Source organism: Thermobia domestica, chromosome 9 (genome assembly GCF_964235325.1).
Source record: "Thermobia domestica chromosome 9, izTheDome1.hap1.1, whole genome shotgun sequence".
In the NCBI taxonomy this organism is placed as follows: Eukaryota; Metazoa; Arthropoda; class Insecta; order Zygentoma; family Lepismatidae; genus Thermobia; species Thermobia domestica.
Window position 1 is genome coordinate 114794014 of NC_137462.1, and position 22404 is coordinate 114816417.

Genomic DNA, 22404 nt, shown 5'->3' on the forward strand with positions numbered 1-22404 from the left:
TAGCGCTTTCGGAAGATGCAACTTTCCTCTTCAGCCTGTGGTAGACTTCAAAAAGGATTTAAAAAACATGAAGGAAGGTTAAGAAATGGTTAAAAGGTTAGAATATGTAAAAAAACAAATCTGTCAAACATTAAAACACACGGGAATAGAAACTTACTGACAGTGTACACTGCTGGAGTGGAAATGACTTTACTTAAACTAAAAGTGAACCCATACGAAATCCAATTAATCTCTTGACTAATACCCTTTTGTCTAAGAAACAATTTCTTCCAATTTGAAAACACCATTTTTCGACAGGACGATGGATTGGCTATGGGTCCCTTTCTCCAATACTTTCTAATTTGGTACTAGGCAAGTTTGAAACAAATATCCTTGTATTAGATATTTTCGATATGCTGATGATACTTTGATTTTGTACAAGGACCCTCAAGAACAAAATAACTGTTCGATGAGTTTAATCATATTCACCCAAGAATAAAATTTACGAAGGAATTTGAAGAAAATGGTGCTCTTAACTTTCTTGACAATACCATTAAAAGACATAACAATGAATTGTTACTTCGATATACCGCAAACCTTCTGCTGGTACAAAATATATTAACTTCAAATCATCACATTCATGGCTTCAGAAATTAAATATTTGGAAAAAGTTTTTTTAAGAAAGCTCTTTTACTTTCAGACCTCTCTGAGGATCTCAACAAGGAAATACAGTATTTATTACAAACTGGACACGAAAATGGTTTTCAAAAATCTTTATTGTTAAAATGGTACAAACGGGTACAACAGGAGATTGTCGGCACCCACCATTAACCAACAACAGACGCCGTAACTGACAGATGGATAGATGTCCCTTTGGTGCCACATTTTTCAGCAAAAATCAAGAAGATTCTCCAAAGACACATCAAAATTTCAGAAGTTTCTCCAAAATCTATAGATAAATACACAACAAATTTTAAAGCATTTTTTACTGACCCTTTACAAAGCAATAGCGTCTATCGGGTGAAATGTCAATGTGATAAAGTGTATATAGGTCAAACAAAAAGGAACATTTATACTAGAATAACTAAGCACGTTCGTATCTCGAAATCTCGTAATCCGCAACAGTTATCCGGTCTAGCAACGCATCTTAGAGATTATAACCATCATATCGTGGAATCATGTTTAAATGAAAAAGCAAAAACAGAACGGAACGAAACATTAAAGAATCATATAATATTCACAAAGAAAGACCATCACTTAACCTGGATACAGGAAAAATAAATATTATTTGGAGTAATCTTTTCACTACATACTTTCACCAATTAGAAAGCAAGAACAGAAAACAGTGAACACCAGTGTTCAATGTCAGTGAGTTTCTATTTCCGTGTGTTTTAATGTTTGACAGAAGATTTGTTTTTTACATATCCTAACCTTTCAACCATTTTTTAACCTCCCTTCATGCTTTTTATCCTTTTTGAAGTCTACCACAGGCTGAAGAAGGAAGTTGCATCTTCCGAAAGCGCTACCTGTTGCATGTACAAGAAAATTCTGCTACATATTTTTTTGCGGTGCGTAATAGCCTTTCTGCTTTTTTCTCATTGAATATAATCACCGCTCGCAATATTGTGATATAATTACTCATGTTTATATCTGACCAATCTATTACAAGTCTGAAGTAAATAACAAAGAACAAATTGTTTTTCTTACCTTTATACCTCCAAGTGGAAGCCCTTTCGCTTTTTTCCTGAAAGCTGTTCTACATTTAGAATCCATGTTCTGCTTTATTCTATACCAATCCTTTTCTGTAATATTAAATTTATGTAACAAATGACAGCGAATTCCATAAATCTGCGGAAGACAAAAAAGTTTCCGGTTAAGTACTTCAAAACTCGCTAAACACAAGTATATTCATAGTTCAATATATATCCTGTACATATCAATAATAATATTATGTTTCTTAAGAAATAAACGTGAGTGACAGTAGATATTACTGTTCTCCTCTTCAAAAGGTAGAAAAATGTAATTTCTTAAATATATATAATTCAATTTCCTTTTCTGTTTTCAATTCTGCTATGAGTATAAATACTGTATCAATATTGATATCCAGTATTGCAGATTGTGTGGTAAGTATAAAGCCATTTTAGCTCCCAATTTTTCCAAATTTCTATTTTAGAAAAAAATATTCATATTGAGTAAGTTCTATGAATCCTTTGTGGAAATTTCAAAAACGATTTCTAGCCACAAAGTATTATAACTTATTCTCGTGTTCGCAACAATTTGTAACTAACAAGTGTATAAATTGTATCCCTTATTAGTATCATGCGCTTGCAGCTATTAGTGAGTATTTGTTCTAAAGGGTGTCCAACAAGAACGCCGGATTTAATGTCCAAAAAGACGTCATACTTCTAGAAAACGGAAAATATTTTTACATGCTTACAACAGGTAGATATTCCAATTTAAGAATGTCGAGTTCGATTTGACCTGATAACACTTGAATTTTATCAATGTCAGTTCATTTTACAGCTTAGTCAACATCCAGCACAAAGGTACACCGAGTTTTGATTATGGAAACTTATTTCATGAATGGTGAGTGTTATGCACAGACTGTTAGAAAGCTTTGTGCGATCTTTGGACGTGAAAGTTCACCTAACGGAACAGTTCGCAGATTTGAGAACCCAGGCTCGGTAGCAGACATTAAATCACCACGTTCTCGATCCAGCCTGTCTGCTTTTAAATCATTATTGCCCGCAAGTCCCAAAAAATGTGCTCGGTGTCGTTCACAGCAGATAAACAGTTCAAAAGTTCACTACATCGTATTTTCACGGAGATCTGCACATGCATACGCATAAAATTCAGGTAGATCAAAAATTGAAATCAAATGTCATTTTTAGAGGAGAAACTTTGCCGAATAGGTTTAGGGGATGCAACAGGCGGATGAAGATACAAAGATAAATAATATTCAGTGACGAAGCAGTTTTATATGAACGGTGTTATCAACAAACAAAACTGTCACATTTGGGCGACAGAAAATCCTCGAGAAATCAGAGACACCCTGCATCCACGACGAGTTACTGAATCATGTGGATTTTGGATTGATGGAGTGATAGAGCCTTACTTCTTTCAAGACGAGGATGGAAATACCGTTACAGTTAGCGTGATCAAACATGGGCAGCAAAATGTCGCCCTAGCACGGTAGATTCAATCTGTCTTCACACGGAGTGGCTATTGAGCGGCCATGTGCCGCTTGGGCCGCGTTGACAAGCAGGTGCCACTTGTCGTTTACTGCTAAATTAACTATGACTTAGCACTGACGCTATTAATTTATCAAAGATGGAAAATAAAAAGACGAAGAAAACATTTCTAGATGCATCCAATTATCCCCGATTATATGATAAACATAGAGGTATATAAACTTCTAAACGTCGTATGAGACAAATTAACTAAAAGCACAAGAAGCAGCATATATATATATATATATATATATATATATATATATATATATATACAGGGTGATAACTAACTCCACCGAAAAAAATTGGGAGGTGGTTCATTATACGAGATGAAAGAAAAAAGTTTTAATAAACATGAGTCAAAAAAGTCTCCTTTTAGAGTTATGAACTACAGAAAATTCGAAATATCACGTTTTAAAACGCCCTGGCTTAGAAACTATAGGGCCTATCCCAAGCGGTTTAAGGAATTACACAGACACTGGTATACGCTCTATCTAAATATCCATGTTTCAGAATTTACCAGTACCAGCGAAACGAACGCACCAAAAGTACTTAAAGGAGCATCCCTATACTTCAACTTCCTTTCTACAGTTCCTTTCACCGATAACGGAGGATGGTAAAACATGGATATTTAACAAAAGAGGCACTGACCAAAGCTTAAAAACCACTTTATTTTAAATTATAATTTGTAACAGTTTCGGATATCTAGCATATCCTTCTTCAGACACTATCGAAATTAATGAAAATACAGACATATATATAAATGTTGTCAAAGTTTAAATTCTTTTCATTAATTTCGACAGTGTCTGAAGAAGGATATGCTAGATATCCGAAACAGTTACAAATTATAATTTAAAATAAAGTGGTTTTTAAGCTTTGGTCAGTGTCTCTTTTGTTAAAACAATCAATCCAAACCCATGAATAGTCTTACTATGGATGTTTGGATTGAGCACATATGAGTTTCTGTGTAATTCCTTAAACCACTTGGGATAGGTCCTACACTTTCTAAGTTAGGGAGTTTTTAAAAGTGATTTTTTGAATTTTCAATGGATCATAACTCTGAAAGGAGACTTTTCCGGCCCATGTTTATTATAACTTTTTTCTTTCATTTCATATAAGGAATCCTCTCCCAAGGTTTTTCGGTGGAGTTACCTACCACCCTGTGTATATATATTATATATATATGATTAAAAAATGATGGGAAATAAAACAGAATGAAAGTGTGTAGGAAAAATAATTATAAAAAAGGAAAAAAAATGAAAAGAAATGTATGGAAAACGGAGTGAGTTTAGTGTGGTATGATATTATAATCCGGTTCTCGGATAAGACTGTAAGTCTTCCCATCTGTTCTTGAGGATCTAGAAGTCTAGAATGAGAATTTTTTAAATTATGTGTAAATGTGGTCAGTTGTACTATTGTGAGGAGTTGTGTGTCCTGCATAAATGGAGAATTTGAGTGCGTGCTGCGGGTGAGGATTGCTGATTGTTCATGCAAATCGAAAGAGGCGTTAGAATTTCCTCAGTGTAGAAGGCTGGAACTAGATGCATTTAAGGATGTAAGAATTGCAACAACTATCATGATGTGATAGGGTGTTTGGAAGATTAAACTTTTATTAAAGATCGGGCAAGTTTAACATATTTGAGTTTCTGTTGGCCTTCAACATTGAAGAACTAAAAATAGTAGTCAAGTATCCACAGGAGCATTGATATATACATATTTGAATTGAGACAGTAATGATATTGAAGAGGATTGGTGTCAATTCCTTCCTTTTTTCATTCTGTGCAAGATGCATGTGTTCATCTTCATAATTTCATCTGTAAATGTGCATTATTTCATAATCTATGGTGGAACATTCCCATTGGTGTTTTCAAGGTATATGTTAGGTTGAATGTATTAAAAGAGAATTCCCATCAGTTACGTGCTAGAAGTTCACGTGATGGCGGAACTGCTTGTAGTATTCTTTGTCGTTTTCATCATCATCTCTGCTGCAGCTGGATATCGAAGGAATGGTTGGACGTAGATATTTGTTCTCTTACGGTATTGTAGTCTTTGTATTAGAAATATTTTCCCCCTTCATATGGAAACATGAAATATTAACTATCATATACGAGATACTAGAATTGTTTCACTGCATCCGTGGATACTTGCTCACATTATTGAGATAAAGGAAATTATGAAATAATACCTATCATAAGATACTAGATTTGTTTCATTATATTTGTGGGTACTTACTAGCCTAATTGAGATAAGCAAGATTTATACTTTGAATAAGATTCATTACAGATTAATATACAATGTGTTTAAATTAACCATTCACAGGTAAATACAGATTGTTTAAATACAAACTTCCTGACAAAAAAAAAAAAAAAAAAAAAAGTTTTGTTCAATTAATTGATGTAAAACTAAATAGTTTAAGTCAGAAGAACGGAAATTGAAATGACATTTTGTTCAAGTGTGTAGCTTCCAAGTAATTCGTTACGCATTATGCTGCGCAAAGATTCAGAAATTTATCTTATTTCCTTATTTGTTGACTATTTGACAAAGAAATAAGCAATAAACAAATAACTTAATCAGATGATAGTTTGCGTTAATTTATTAATTACTAATTTATTGAGTTCCATGAAGAGAACCCGTCGAACTCAAGAATCTGAATTTGGTACGTGGTTATGAAAACATAAATTAAGTTTATTTGCATTCTTTTGTTTTGGGTACACAATAGCTAATAAGTGAATTTATGTAAAAATAAATAAATAAAAAAAATCTACCTTTTTTTTCGTTAAAATTTGAACAGTTATTTTTTAAAATTAATTATAACATACACGCGGCGCGAGTAAAGTCAGATTGATGTTAAGCGCTGCGTGTTAACGTTACAACAGTGCCTTTGCTTCGAAGATATTGGTTATTTTCGAATGCGAAATTGTTAATGACAAGTTCAGTTATGAATTATATCGAGGGTTTTGAGGATCGGAGTATGTTTATAAATTCTACAAGGGCAGTGACACCATAGGTAATTGAGATATTAATGTGTAATTAAGTTGTATACGATGGTTAAGATGCTGTTAGGAGGTAGAAGTTCGGTAAGATGGAAGAGCCTGGGAAAAATCCACAAGAGATAGTAAATGAAATCTTTTAAGTTTTACGTCACACGATTATGCCGGTTAGGTAAAGGAGGCTGTGATGATGAGAAATGAGGAAATGATGGATTGAAGAAACGGGGAGAAAACGGGAGAACCCCGAGAAAACTCATGCAGACGGTGTTTCTCCACCACAAAGCTCACTTGGCGCGAGCTGGGATTGAACCAAGAACTCCATACACCAGAGGTGAACGCTCTACCACTGAACCACCGCGGCCTTTACCACAAGGGATAGTATATTCCTGGGGTTGAGTTTTTTTTGGGGGCGATTTTCTTCGTATTTTAAACATATAAATGTTTCATTAATAATCTGACAATGTGGCGTTGCTCATTTATCCTGAAAAATTTACAAGGTCAGGTTTCCCACTTATTTGGTGAGCACGAATTTTGTGTATTATCCACGATTTTGAAATTCCAAATATAGGTTTTCCAGGTGTATGTGGATTGCTTGGGTGCCAAGTGGTCCAACTCCAAAATTGAAAATTTCTAGGAGTGAAATTTGAAGTTCAAAATCTCATGAACAATTCATATTTCTGTTATGTTTGTTCTTGAAAGATTTTTTTCAAAATCAAATCAGTCGATTTCGATTATATTTCATTAGTAACCCTATATTGTTGCGTAAATTCCGTCACATGAAAATATTTACAACGGTAGCACACTTCCTTTTTTTTCATCTTCCTCAAATACAACTCATGCATTGTTCCATATAAAAAATATTTTACTAATAACCCTAATATAGGTATCTCATGAAAAATCCCACAAACATTAGTTTATTTTTAGGGTGGAGTTTTCTTTCAGCGAAGTTTCCTGGGAACGTAATTTTGTTCGAACTTAATAAAAATGCTTCAATAATAACTACAACATAATATCATTTACTTTAAGAAATGGGAGCGAAAAGGTTTAGTGCGCAGATCTGTATCTTTTATTTCCGAATAAATTGCTGATTTCTATTTCCCAAATACCCTCCACGCACACTATAATGTTACACTTGCGAAATGCAGGCAGTCTCGATTTTTGGTTGTAACTTGCAGATAAGTACTCCACCATAACGGTAATGGATTATTCGAACTACCGGTTCCAAGTTGTACATTAGTTATTAAATCACTTTTATTACAAAGCTCTGCAGAACTTAATCTGGTTTCCTCATTACAATCCAATTTCACTCAAGAACCTACCCCCACACCACCATCTTGCATGTTACTCCAATGACCAAAAAACTTCTGAAGTCTATCTTCATCCTAAAATCGACGAAGTAGACAACCTAGGAAAGAAAACTCATTGTTTACATTGGTGGTAGAACACCGAAAGAATTTCTGCTTTCCTTGACTCCAACTGTAGAAGAACGTCATCAAATTTTTTCCAACTCTACGCCCAGGCTCTTCCATCTTACCGAACTTCTACCTCCTAACACCATCTTAACCATCGTATACAACTTAATTACACATTAATATCTCAATTACCTATGGTGTCACTGCCCTTGTAGAATTTATAAACATACTCCGATCCTCAAAACCCTCGATATAATTCATAACTGAACTTGTCATTAACAATTTCGCATTCGAAAATAACCAATATCTTCGAAGCAACGGCACTGTTGTAACGTTAACACACAGTGCCTAACATCAATCTGACTTTACTCGCGCCGCGTGTATGTTATAATTAATTAAAAAAACTGTTCAAATTTTAACGAAAAAATAGGTAGATTTTTTTTATTTATTTATTTTTACATAAATTCACTTATTAGCTATTGTGTGCCCAAAACAAAAGAGAATGCAAATAAACTTAATTTATGTTTTCATAACCACGTACCAGATTCAGATTCTTGAGTTCGACGGCTTCTCTTCATGGAACTCAATAAATTAGTAATTAATAAATTAACGCAAACTATCATCTGATTAAGTTATTTGTTTATTGCTTATTTCTTTGTCAAATAGTCAACAAATAAGGAAATAAGATAAATTTCTGAATCTTTGTGCAGCATAATGCGTAACGAATTACTTGGAAGCTACACACTTGAACAAAATGTCATTTCAATTTCCATTCTTCTGACTTAAACTATTTAGTTTTACATCAATTAATTGCAATAGTTTTACATCAATTTTCTCCCCGTTTCTTCAATCCATCATTTCCTCATTTTTCATTATCACAGCCTCCTTTACCTAACCGGCATAAGCGTGGGACGTAAAACTTAAAAGATTTCATTTACTATCTCTTGTGGATTTTTCAGGACAAATAAGTCATGTCATATTGTCAGATTATTTATGAAATATGATTAAAATCACCTTAGTCGTTTTTGAGGAAGTACATGTTTTACATCAATTAACTGAACTTTTTTTTTTTTTTTTTTTTTTTTGTCAGGAAGTTTGTATTTAAACAATCTGTATTTACCTGTGAATGGTTAATTTAAACACATTGTATATTAATCTGTAATGAATCTTATTCAAAGTATAAATCTTGCTTATCTCAATTAGGCTAGTAAGTACCCACAAATATAATGAAACAAATCTAGTATCTTATGATAGCTATTATTTCATAATTTCCTTTATCTCAATAATGTGAGCAAGTATCCACGGATGCAGTGAAACAATTCTAGTATCTCGTATATGATAGTTAATATTTCATGTTTCCATATGAAGGGGGAAAATATTTCTAATACAAAGACTACAATACCGTAAGAGAACAAATATCTACGTCCAACCATTCCTTCGATATCCAGCTGCAGCAGAGATGATGATGAAAACGACAAAGAATACTACAAGCAGTTCCGCCATCACGTGAACTTCTAGCACGTAACTGATGGGAATTCTCTTTTAATACATTCAACCTAACATATACCTTGAAAACACCAATGGGAATGTTCCACCATAGATTATGAAATAATGCACATTTACAGATGAAATTATGAAGATGAACACATGCATCTTGCACAGAATGAAAAAAGGAAGGAATGGACACCAATCCTCTTCAATATCATTACTGTCTCAATTCAAATATGTATATATCAATGCTCCTGTGGATACTTGACTACTATTTTTAGTTCTTCATTTTTTTTTTTTTTTTTTTTTTTTAAACGAAATATTAATTTATTCTACATTTCACATATGTTGGTATTACACAAGAGAAACTATACTAGATATAAAGGGAAATTTGGCTACAGATATATAAAACCAGTTTTAACTTTATTTGTCACTGTTGATTTCCCGAATATTGCAAAACAACACTGACATATAGTTATTGATGCTGAGGCAATTTTCGTAACTGCTTGCTACATGGAACTTGAAATTTCTTCAATTAATAACACACAAACTTATTTATTTTGAACTAAGTATAATAACCTTTTGTGACGCGTATCGGATTTTTATTTATGCGAGAAAAGTGCATACTACTCTGGTCATTTTGCAGTTTGAATACTGCGATCATTGTTGATCAATAGATCGGGACGAAAGGCGGCACGAATTAATGATAAATACCATTAAATCATGAATTCTTACTAAATTACCGTAGATATGAAAACGAACTTCGAGAACAAATTTTAACTAAGTTTTGGAGCAACGAGAACACTACAACAGCATTTATGCTTCCTTCTACACACTGCAGGAAATGTTCTGATTATTTGTTACCTGGACGAACCAAAAGTTTTAGAGCAATCTGTGCTAATGACTCATGTTCCTTATGCTCCCACAAGCCAAAACTGAATGTTTTGACCACTAAATTTTATTTTCTGGTACATTTTCCAAAATTACAAGCACCACATTAATCTTCATTACTGCATTGTTTTGTTTTCTAAATAAGGCACGCTAAGCACGTTAATCCTAATCCGCTTAGGAACATAATTCGCGATAATTTTACATACCCGATGTTTCAATGGTCATTTTATGCAATAAGAAATTTAATATGGAACGTACCATTGTAGTAACGATTTACTTATATAGACAATGAAGTATAAAATCGCTAAAATTATATTTACAATTTTATAAAGCAGCACGCCACACACACTGTGTATCGTCCGCGTTTCCCCTTTTCTAACATCAACAACTTTTTCTTTCGTTGACAGAATCTACGAAACGTAGAGCTTGCCACACGGGTTTTAAAAAGCACGTACAGAATGAAAATAGCCACACTTATACAAAAAGTTAAGTAAACAAGTAACAGTAAAATTTTGAGGAATTCTTTTATAAATATTAAAGCATAGGGTATTTCTAAGGTTCTTGAAATTAATCATGAAATTGTAAAGTATACATAGGCGCAGATCAAGTAATTGTCCGCCGTTATGCAGTAGGTTAATTGTACATCGAAAACACAACGAAAACAGGAAAAGCAACAAAAACATACAGCAAAGTAACAAATTACAAATTCACAACATGTTTGTGCAGGTCTACTTTAATCACTTCAAATGAAAGGAGCTTCTACCACAAATATTATATCTAGATCCTTCCCCTTAGAATTATGCAATCTTTAATATAATTTATGAGGTCCGTTGCAAAGCAAATTATTCCGTTACACTGTCATGAGCATTGCGTAACTTTGCCTCATACTTCATTCTATTCATTGTGCACCTAGAACATCAAATTATCCACCCATTACCACTTAAAATTATTCTGGCTTCGATTCATAGACATTTTTCTAATATGGTCTCAAGCCCAAACAGTACGTGAATTATTCCTACAGTTTTCTAAATAGCAAGTGGATAGTCATCTTCCTTGATGTGGACGTCAGGCTGGAGAATGAATATTCTGAAACTGATGTACACATGAAACCTATCAACAATATTCAATACCTCTAATTCATGAGCTCCTACCGTCACAACAAACGCTCCCCACCCTATGCCTTAGCCATTTGGGGAAACTCATATCTGTTCCACCACACTCCCTCTCAACAACTACCTCAAGATCCATTTGTCAGTACTCAAATGGAATACCTCCTCAACCCTCCAGCAAACAATTCTGTCGTGCAAAAATCCTCACCAAAAAGAAAGGAAAAAAAAAAAAAAAAACCTGCAAACCATCCTATACTTCAACCTTCCTTAGACAATACAATCCTAGCCACTATTTCATACATAAACAAATGGATTTTGCTTACTGCATACTTACAATTCATCTGAAACCGTTAAGTTTTCCCGATCACCCTAAAATGGTTTACAAAAGAATCTCGAAACCTCCATGCCCAAGAAATGACAGAAACTCAAATATGTTAAACTTGCCCGATCTTTAATAAAAGTTTAATCTTCCAAACACCCTATCACATCATGATAGTTGTTGCAATTCTTACATCCTTAAATGCATCTAGTTCCAGCCTTCTACACTGAGGAAATTCTAACGCCTCTTTCGATTTGCATGAACAATCAGCAATCCTCACCCGCAGCACGCACTCAAATTCTCCATTTATGCAGGACACACAACTCCTCACAATAGTACAACTGACCACATTTACACATAATTTAAAAAATTCTCATCCTAGACTTCTAGATCCTCAAGAACAGATGGGAAGACTTACAGTCTTATCCGAGAACCGGATTATAATATCATACCACACTAAACTCACTCCGTTTTCCATACATTTCTTTTCATTTTTTTCCTTTTTATAATTATTTTTCCTACACACTTTCATTCTGTTTATTTCCCATCATTTTTTAATCATTATCATTCTTCATATTTAATATACCAATTTCTTTTGGGCAATTTCTTTATCCATTTATTTATTTTCATTATTTATCTTTCCTTATACACGTAAAGAAATTTTCTTCTTCACTTATTATTCCTTCTCCCTCCTCCATTTTTTCTAATCCACCCATCCCATTTAGACTGTACTTTCAACCTGGTAACATTATCACGCGACCCTGCATAACAAAGAATCCACCTGGACGCTTCACAGCTAGTTGCATGTTCTATAACCCTTCCTTCCTTTTCTACTTCTTGTCCCTATATGATAAAGCACTTAGTGAAAATACATATTATACGAGGTGTGATTGGAAAGTTTTAAGACTGGGCTTGTAATTTAAAAATAGCAGTACTTACAGGCTGTTGTCATGGATCTTCTTCAAAGTCCCCTACTGAATGAACACACCGATTCCAAGGGTGTTTCCACTTCTGGAAGCATTCCTGAAAATTATTTTCCGTGATGATGTGAAGCACTCTCTCCGTATTTGCTTGAATGTCCTCACTTAGTGAAATCTCTTCCCATTCAATGACAATTTTAATTTAGGTAAGAGGTCGAAGTCGGCCAGGGCCAAATCTGGGGAATGTTGAATTTGCCCTGGATCGAGAACGTACAATGCACTGGTGCATTGTCATGGTGAAGAATCTAATCTTTTTCTTTCCAGAGGCACATTTTCGCGCAGACGCTGAAGGACACTTTTGTAGTATTCCTGGTTGACTGTCTGCCTCTAGGGGCAAATTCATAATGCACGATAGCCTTTGAATCGAATAAAAACATCAACATTGTCTTCACATTCAACCGACTTTGTCGCGCTTTCTTTGGTCTTGGTGAATCTGAGCTCTTCCACTGAGAAGATTGTGCCTTTGTTTCTGGGTGATACACATAAATGCATGATTCATCACCTGTTATTATCCCTATTCAAGAAATCTGAGTCCATTTCTGCTCGATTAAAGAGTTCTTGGGATACTTCAAGTCTGTGTTGTTTTTGCTCGTGTGACAACACTTTTGGAATGAATTTCGCGGACATTCGACGCATGTTCAAATCATCAGTTAAAATTGACTGAACCACATAGAAACTTAAATTCAGGTCTTCAACCATTTCCCTAATTGTAAGTCTACGTTCGAGCGCATTAAATCGCCAACTTTCGCAATGTTTTCGTTAGTTATTGATGTTGAAGGCCGGCCAGACCGGGGGTCATCCTCTACTGACTCGCGGCCAGCTTTGAATCTGTGAAACCAGATCAACACGTTTGACCGGCTCCGACATTTGTCTCCAAAAGCTGCTTTTAAGAGTTCGTAAGTCTCCGAAGCAGATTTCCCACTTTTAAAACAAAATTTCACACAAACACGTTGTCCCAATTTTTCGTCCATTTTGCGCACTTAAAAAATCCGCCAAGACACACACACGCCCGCACTCAACTGATTGCTACGCCGTACTGAATAAAGATATCTCGGTGCATGTTTCAACATGTCTCTAGGACACACCAAGCCACCGCTTCCATGCTAACGGACGATTATATCTACTCCTCCTGAGCAGTGTTGCCAACTGTCTTAAAACTTTCCAATCACCACGTATATATATATATATATATATATATATATATATATATATCCGCTTCAGAATTCATTTAGCTACGCAACATGTAAATATGGATCGGTACAAAAATGAAAATGAAATCATCTTTCTGTTTTACTTTCCACAGTTATGCCCTGTAGGATAAAGGAGACGATAATGAAAAGAAGGACCGAAATAGTACAATGAAGAAAAGTCGGAGGTAACGGGAGAATCCCGAGAAAATCCACGCACATGGTGTTTGACCACAACAAAGTCCACTTGGTGCGAAATGGGATCGAATCATGGACTGCACGGCCAGAGGAGAATTCTCTACTATTCAGCCACTGCAGCCTCCTGGTAACAGTAAAATTACACATGTCGTACGAACCGGTGAACATATTTTTGTTCTGACTTATTTCGATCGATATTTAATCGAGTTAAATCATATTTCAAATCTGAATTTGATTTCAATCTAACATTCAATATTAGTAAATGCAATGCGCATGAAATCGTTTTCATTGTAAACATTTCATTGTTACTAACAGAAAATACCCAGGGAGCAGGCAGTATTTACGACAGTTTCTACAAAGTTAACTTTGAATTACATTTCCACCTTTTTTTTTTTTTTTTTTTTTTTTTTTTAAATACATTATCCTTCATGTCTACTAACTTCCGAATGTACCCAGAACTTTGTTGAGCTGATATGTAGTTGAAATCAACTCTTATTAAAATCTAAAGTGACAAAAAAGTTGCCATGAATTTCAGATGTACACCCTGCAACTATCCCTTATTAGTTATAAAAACTGAATTTAGTGAACTGAAAAAAATTGCCAAAAATATATTTTGAATTCATTCGGAAAAATTTCTGTAATGCTTACAAAATGACCTAAACATTATAATAATAATAATAAAATACGCATATATATAGTACGTTCAAACTAGAATGGTAACAACCACAAACTTACATCATGTACATTTTAGTAACACATAGCACCTTCAATGTAAATATTACGAAAAAATCCAGGGATTCACATATAAATGCGGTATAAAGTCCAGGAATAAGGATAGCATAGGCAGGTGAAAACTGCAAGGAAACAGAAAACAATGGTAGAAATATCTGAACGAAATAAATTTTAAAAAAATTAAATAAGAAATGAAATAAAGGTAAACTACTATGTAGTTAAATTATAACACAAACTAAGGATTAAGGGGTTCCGAATACTATAATCACACATAACGTCTGAAATATAGTCCAGACCAGCAGAATATATTTGAATGAAAACGCAAGACTGTGAGAAGAAAAAATATAAGAACATAAGACTGAGAAGAGAAAATATAATCGAGAACATAAGACTGTGAGAAAAGAAAATGTGAAAAGTCGAGATAAAGAAAATAAATTCAAGAAGGAAGAATCACAAGCATTATGGAATATAGAAACTAGAGCACAGAAGAGTTTATCTTATGAGTATTTTTCTCATTTCTTTGAATGTTTGACTTCTTTGAGGTTATCAGTCAAATATTATTTTGTCTACTAATACATATTAAAACATATTTCCTTTAACATGCATATAATACAATTAATGCATAATATTCGTAACATTAATGCCATTTACCATTAGAGGATCCAACTGTTTCTTTCCATGTCTTCCTTTTCCCGACAAGTTAGATACTGCAAGAACTTCACGTGGAAAAAGGTAGTCCAACAACGTCAAAGCCATTTTTTCAGGTGTGTGACAGAAAGTATTAATATGTAGAAGATCACTAGAAAATAAGATTTTTTAAAAGACAAACTTTTAACGAATATAAAACACTTTACATATATAACCATGTTAGTCAGTCTAAAAGGTAAGTGGCGCACATACATTTATTAAAGTGTGTAACACCATTTAAGATTTATTTACAAGTTAATATAATTAGTGAGGTCTTAAGAGTAACAGTTACACAAATTAATAAGGATAAGAGTTTAGAATTACGAGTGAAGAAGCCACTTTTCCTTTAACATATTGCATCTTCTAGTAGGCCAAGACAGTACACAATTATACAATTTTTTATGCGTAACAACAATTTCAATAGCCTGTATTTGTCGGCATATAAGACGCATCCTATTATCGTAATTCAATTTTAAGAAAATAAAATATTTTCACTACATTTGCATTTGTTTGAATAAAAAATGACATATTAGCAAGGAACATATGCGGAATCGTATGCGCATGTGCTTTCAGAGAAAAGCATACATACTAAGAAACGGTAAATACAGCAATCGTATCGAAACTACATTTACCGAGTCACTGAAATGTATGTAGCTGGAATGCTGTTATACTGTAAAGAAAACAAAGAAGACATCAAATAACACAGAACCGGGAATACATGTTGAATTGAAATAATTAAAATCTCCGAGTACGACGCATACTATTTTTGATCTTATTCTCTAAGGAAAGAAGTGTACTTTTTACATCGACAAATATAGTACTTGGATAAAATCTTTGTGACATACGAAGATAATAACATAATATAATAAAACATCTTAATAATTCTCAACGCGAAAGTATTTGACTTTCAAGTATATTATTTTCGTCCGTTTAGCTGCAGACATCTTCGGATAAGAAATATTTTAAGAATTGTACAAAATTAAATAACACTATGCAAGGAAAGCACGAACGAACAAAATAAATGTACTATCCGAGAAAAAAAAAAAAAAAAAAAAACACTAACATTTTGAAAATCTAGTTGCAGCATTCACTTCCTTTTCTTCCCGTTGTTTTCTAGAGTGAATCCTCCATTTCTTAAATGTCTTGAAGACAGAAAATTAATATCAATATTCTAACTTAATGGTGACTTTCTAGTTTTCAAACATCTATTTCTGCAGAATGTAAGGACTTTCTTCCTTCTCCGTTACCTTAAAAGAGTCTGTGATGATTACTTTGCCTCGATGACCGCGCCACCTCTTGTTTCAATATAATCTACACAATTGAGTGAGTTTAAGAAATCAACTTTGGAACAAACTGATTTCTTAATACGAATTTTTCTCAACAGTCAAACGATACTTTTCAAACAGAATAATAAAATGTAATAAACATTAGAAATAAAAATTATCAACATAAAATAAATCGTTGGATCAATTAAATAAAAAAGCTACATAAACAGAAATAAACTATTCACCAATCCCAAAATCTTGTAACTCTGTACTTCAGTCGCTTGAGTAGATAGTATGTTTAATATCAGATACGAAATTCGAAAGCAGATAATTTTATACAAAAAACTACAGAAAAATATTACAAACATTACTATTTGTATTCTAAAAATCATCATACTTACGATGGAGTTATAGGACATCTAACACGTAATTCAGGATTTAGCTCGTCTCCTAACCATGAACCATCTGGGTAATCTTGTTCATTATTCAGAGTGATTACTTGAAAGGATGAATCGAGACTTACTGAGGCTTCTACTTGTGGTGCTGGCTTATTTCGTATTATAAGAACACGTGATCTAAATAAGTCAGTAAGAGTTAAAAATATATAATTAGAATCAATAAATTAAGTTCTACTTATTTGAAACATAGTTCAGTAATATTAATTGTTTCTAATACTTCTCAATCATCGAATATGTATTTTCGATTACTGGATTATGCTATCCAACATCCATTTCAACTACAAAGTATTGCACTCTTCCATCTTTCTTTCTACTCAAAACAAACCTCTACTTACAACGGGGTGTGGAAACAACAATAACGTGAACAACTGTAAAATCAACATTAAAAAAAAGTTAAAAATCACTTATTTATGGTAGGCAGGCAAGATGAATTTGTATGATAAAATTCTGAATAGCTATAACTGCAAAATGGATCAACATACTAAACCCAAAGAGGGAAGCCATTCGTACCTCCAGTGAAAGTTGGAAAAGCGATTGATGAATTTTCTCTACTTCTTTCAGGAAATTGATTACGCAGTTTTCAGACGTCCTGTTTATATACATAAAAGTTTACACAGAAGTCAATCAATACAGGACAAAAAATATGTCAAGTAGAGTCAAACTTACTGAAAATACAAGACAAGTGACTGCACATTCTATAATTTAGGCCACCAATTCTCGAAAGTGTACACAGAATGACAGAAGCTGTCTACTTCACATTACAGGAAGTAAATAATATGGCAAGGAGCACAGAGATACCGACAAAATATATTCAGATTCCTGGATTTTCAAGTTTAGACCGCATAAAGTCTTATTTAAGCTGTTTCAAGCATCAAGAGCAGCGTGAGTTTCGTGCACGCTTTAGGAAAGACCCACACACAAGAATAACAGAAGTGGTACCGACAGTTCATGGAAACTAGATGCTTCTGTAATGGCAAGAGTTTTGGTCGACCTTGTGTCTGATGCAAACGTTGAAAGTGTGAGAGGTGATTCAGCGAAGTCCTCGCAGGTCACTTAGTAAAACAAGCAGGGAATTGGATATGCCAAAGAATACGATATGGAAGGTGTTGCGTAAGCGGCCATGTTTTAAACCGTACAAAGTGCGATTAGTGCAGGCCCTTACACCAGTAGACAAAGTGAAAAGGCGTGACTTTGTGAAGAGATGCAGTTGAAAATGGAGGAAAATGGTTTTGTAGAAAGACTCATCATCTGCGATGAAGCCCCTTTTCATTTAAGTGGAAAGGTGAATAAACATAATGTCCGTATCTGGGGAAGCGAGAAACGACACACATATAAGCATCAGCGTGACTCCAGAAGTGAACGTTTTCTGTGCGGTGTTCTTCACCACCACTGCATTAGACGTTCTGCAACAGAAGACTCGCCGTATTTAACACCATGTGATTTCTTACTTTGGGGGGTTGTTCAAGACGGAGTTTATGTACCGCCAATGCCCGTGCCCCTTAAGGAAGTTTGTGACCGGATAATGCATGTACTGCAGAACATCACGGCAGAGAGCCACATAGAGGATGGGAAGAATTTGATTACCGCGTAGATGTGTGTCGTGTTGATCATGTGTGCACATATTGAAAGATTGTGATTAATGCATCACAAATTTGGACAGTTGCCACTGTTTATGCTCTAAGGTTTGCCCATATAAAGTAATACATTTATTATTAATTTTTAAAACAGCACCATAACATTTATAAACACGGTGTACGTAGAATTACGCATGTCTAGAAGATTCTCAACCCATTACGATATTTCTACGCAACTCTGCGAAGCTCTAATTCAGTTCAAAATAAATCTAGGGATTGAGATGCAACCACTCGTTTTCAAGTTACAACTTTTGATATTTTGGATGTTATCTTTTCCTTCGCTTTCAAACAGATTTTGTTTATTAGGTTTAGCGTTTCTTTTCAGCACAAAGGCTATATAAGACATGGAAATACGGTTTGAGACAGAATCTGAACCACCGTAATGCATACAGCCCACAAAAACTAAATCAAAATCTATATTTTAAATACACCAAGTTGCGAACACTACTTAAAACTTTCTCACGCGAAGATCATGCATGAATAACTTTTTATCACACCTTCCTAAATAATTTTTTGATCTTATTTATAATCTGACTTTAAGTTGTTCTTTTATTTTCGTTTTTCATAACAATGTGATAAATATCACGTTTGATATAAAGAAAGTTTACATCTTCTTATACTCTTTTTCTTCTTCACAAATCTTGCTTTAATAAAAGTCAGCGCCTAATTAATTTTTTAAAAAGTTTTTATATGTTAGTTTGTCTAGTGTAACAATCCACGCATGCTCATCAAGATTTTAAGGGAATGGATATTCATAACGTACTGCGGATCAGAAAGTAGATAAAAATCTTTTTTTTTTTTTTTTAATCATCATCAAAGGTGAACATTGGTATATTACTTGATTTAAATTACCACTACTATTGACATAAGCTGCCACTATTGACTACTATTGACATGTCTTCTGTTTGCATTTTCCATCGTAGATTATTGTTATTAATTTCGTTGTGTATCAACAGAACATTGAGGTTAAATGTTTTCCATTAGCAACCCGTAACTTCGATACTCGATATCCAATATTGTGCTGAATTTATTTTCTCTATGCGAATGATGTGATAGTATATTCAAATTCATACTTACTAAACTTTTACTTTAAAATTTAAATAATAATAATAATAATAATAATAGAGTAATAATAATAATAAACAGGTCTAAAGTAAACGTCGCTCAAAATGGAAGTTTTTGATATGACATATAGTACCTTCAAAATCAAATCTCAAAATATTCTTGCTTCTCACCGTTTTTTTTTTTTTTTTTTTTAAACTGAATTTTTTACATTTATTATTCCTTTACATGTTATACCAATATGCGACATCATATATTACGAGGGTTATTTGGATTGACATGACAACACTGCTGTGATTCGATTATCGTTTGTCCGGGAGACAAATGACGAATGTAGTATATTTTGGGCAGTGTAGCGATGGTATCGACGTGTTTGTGTTCCCGTTTTATGGTGTGAATGGTCAGAAGACGCTGTTAAAGTGAGGTAGTGAGATGCGTGTAACATACTGGACTAACGTTTCAGATAGCACACGTCAGATCTAAAACGGATTACAGGGAGCGTGTTGTGCCAGCACTTTGATTATCGGGCGGTTGGAAGATGGGCTGAGACATTAGAGCGGGGCATAAGTTAATAGATCAAGAACATGGTTGAAGTCGTATTCGAACGTCTATGGATTAAAATCATGAGGAAGCATTGCGAACATTGATAGAAAATATTCGCGACGGACGTGGCTAATGAACTGAATATTTCATCTGCGTCAGTGTACAAACTACAAACAAGTAGATGTACACCTGTTTGTGAGTCTGGCATCCCTGCAGCAACTGGTGTGGAAAATATGAGAATTAAATCAGTCAAATCGGTAGTTTGGTGGGAGAGGCAATGAAAGTCTCAAACACACGCTTAAGAGGGACAGAAGTTGTAAATACAAATTATGCATAATATAGATAAGTGACAAGGCCATAAAAGAGAAACGAAAAATCTGTAGAACAAAGAAAAACGTCGCAAAAGATTAGAAACAGTGGCATAGATTGGAGATGCCTGTAAAGACATCAATGACAAAATCTTTGGGGCGAAGTGGTGATGGTCAATGGATAAGCCAACGGATAAAAACAAACTACCAATCCAGAGCAGCAGTTCGAATCTATAAAAGGAACTTTTTTATTTATAATTTTTGAAACGCTTAATACGCTTTGCCAAACTTAATATTTTACGCTAAAGTATAGACACAATATTGTCGTTGACGATAGACTTGTGTCGATGAAAATTACGTTTGTATGAGCACGAATACGGTAATGTTTAACTTAGTCTCTTCTCGTGTGGAAACTGTAATAACATTTTGAATCGATTGCTCCAAATTTTGGTATGATTGAATCTTTTTTTAATTTTATAATTTCTTTTCGTAAAGAGGCTATATAAAAACGGGACATATAGTTTAATGTGGATTCCGAACCATTCGGCCCCACCGAGAATCGAACTCGGGATCAGGGTATAACGGGCTTGGAAACAAGTCCCAAAATTGGATTCCCCTCCCCCCCCCCACAAATTTAAGGGGTCACTTTGTATAAACTATCTGGCAGATTGAAAAGTACTTTACGCACTTGAAAGTTCACACGGAATTGTGATAACTTCTCAAATTTCACATCGGTTGGGTATCATATTTCACAGAAAAATATATAGTTAGTTCAAAGTGAAATTCAAATTTCATGCAGACAAGGCAAATATACAATAGATTATTATCTGTTTCTCACTGATTCGCTCGGGTAATTTCCAGTTTTCCTGTATATTTTTAACCGATGCCCATAATACAACACCCATGAGGGTTATTTTAGCAAAAATACGAAAAGGTGTACACCTGAATCTTACGCATCCAAAACGTTAGTCTTTGTAGTGCGCTTAGCTGACACAAGAGGATATGTTCCGTGTATTTTAAGTGACTAAACTTCGGGACTTGTTCTCTGGTAACTGGCTGCATAGTGTACATATATAAGGCGTCATATATATTTAAATACTTCAGTTACATCACTTTCACATGATGGATCATTCTAAACCAAAATTCCACACCAGTTTCTCTCCTTATGACATTTTTTTCTTGAAACACAGAATGAAAACGGAAACAGTTACAATTTCTATTCACAACCAAGCAATGAACTATTCGTAAGAGCGCTCGTTTATCTGTCCTTGTAGATGTGGCAACGCAGCACAAAATCTGACTGAACAGGTTACTGCCTAAAACTACTGTAAACGGTTATTTGGATTAGGATGAAGAGGGAAATAGAAGTAAACTTCGGTTAAATTATATATAAGAAAAGGAAAGATAGCTTACAACAGAATCAAATGTTCAAGTTATAGGCCAATGTAGTAACCATTTACGCCACGAGACCGACAAGCTACTCCTTTCTAGTTGTGTTGGATTATACGTGATGAAAGAAATGTAATTGTTTTGATCTTCATTCCAAGAAAATCACTTTTACAAGGAGAAAATACGGTTTGAGAAATTTAGTTTTGAGCGAGTTGTAACTTTTCAATTATGGAAGAGAAACACACTTTGGTTAGATGCACGTGATAGCTAGTTACAAGCAAGCAAACGTCCAAGCTTCACAACATAAGACAAGAACATATATTATTAAATAATATATATATATATACACACATGCTTTAATTTACTATATCAAGAAACCGCGATTTTTTTTTTTTTTTTTTTTTGAAAAACGTTTACTGATAATTTTTTGTCAAGAAAACGCAGGTTCTTTACATTTACTTTTTTTTCCCGTGATGGGATTCAAACTCATGATTAAAAGAAAGAAAAGAAAAAGGAACGTATGAGTGTAAAGTTTCACACGCT

The 22404-nt window shown here is 34.1% G+C and overlaps 1 protein-coding gene across 3 annotated transcripts in view; it reads right to left on the bottom strand.

Annotated features, from left to right (window-relative positions):
* LOC145694945 (protein BANP-like) overlaps positions 1-22404 on the bottom strand; it is a 64427-nt gene that overhangs the window by 21005 nt on the left and 21018 nt on the right. For all 3 annotated transcript variants that reach the window (XM_081771731.1, XM_081771732.1, XM_081771733.1), the window contains exons 3-5: positions 16869-17042; positions 15167-15314; positions 1687-1827 (exon numbers count right to left, since the gene is read on the bottom strand). In XM_081771731.1, the coding sequence (XP_081627857.1) occupies positions 1687-1827; positions 15167-15314; positions 16869-17042 (463 nt within the window). The remainder of the gene's footprint in view (positions 1-1686; positions 1828-15166; positions 15315-16868; positions 17043-22404) is intronic.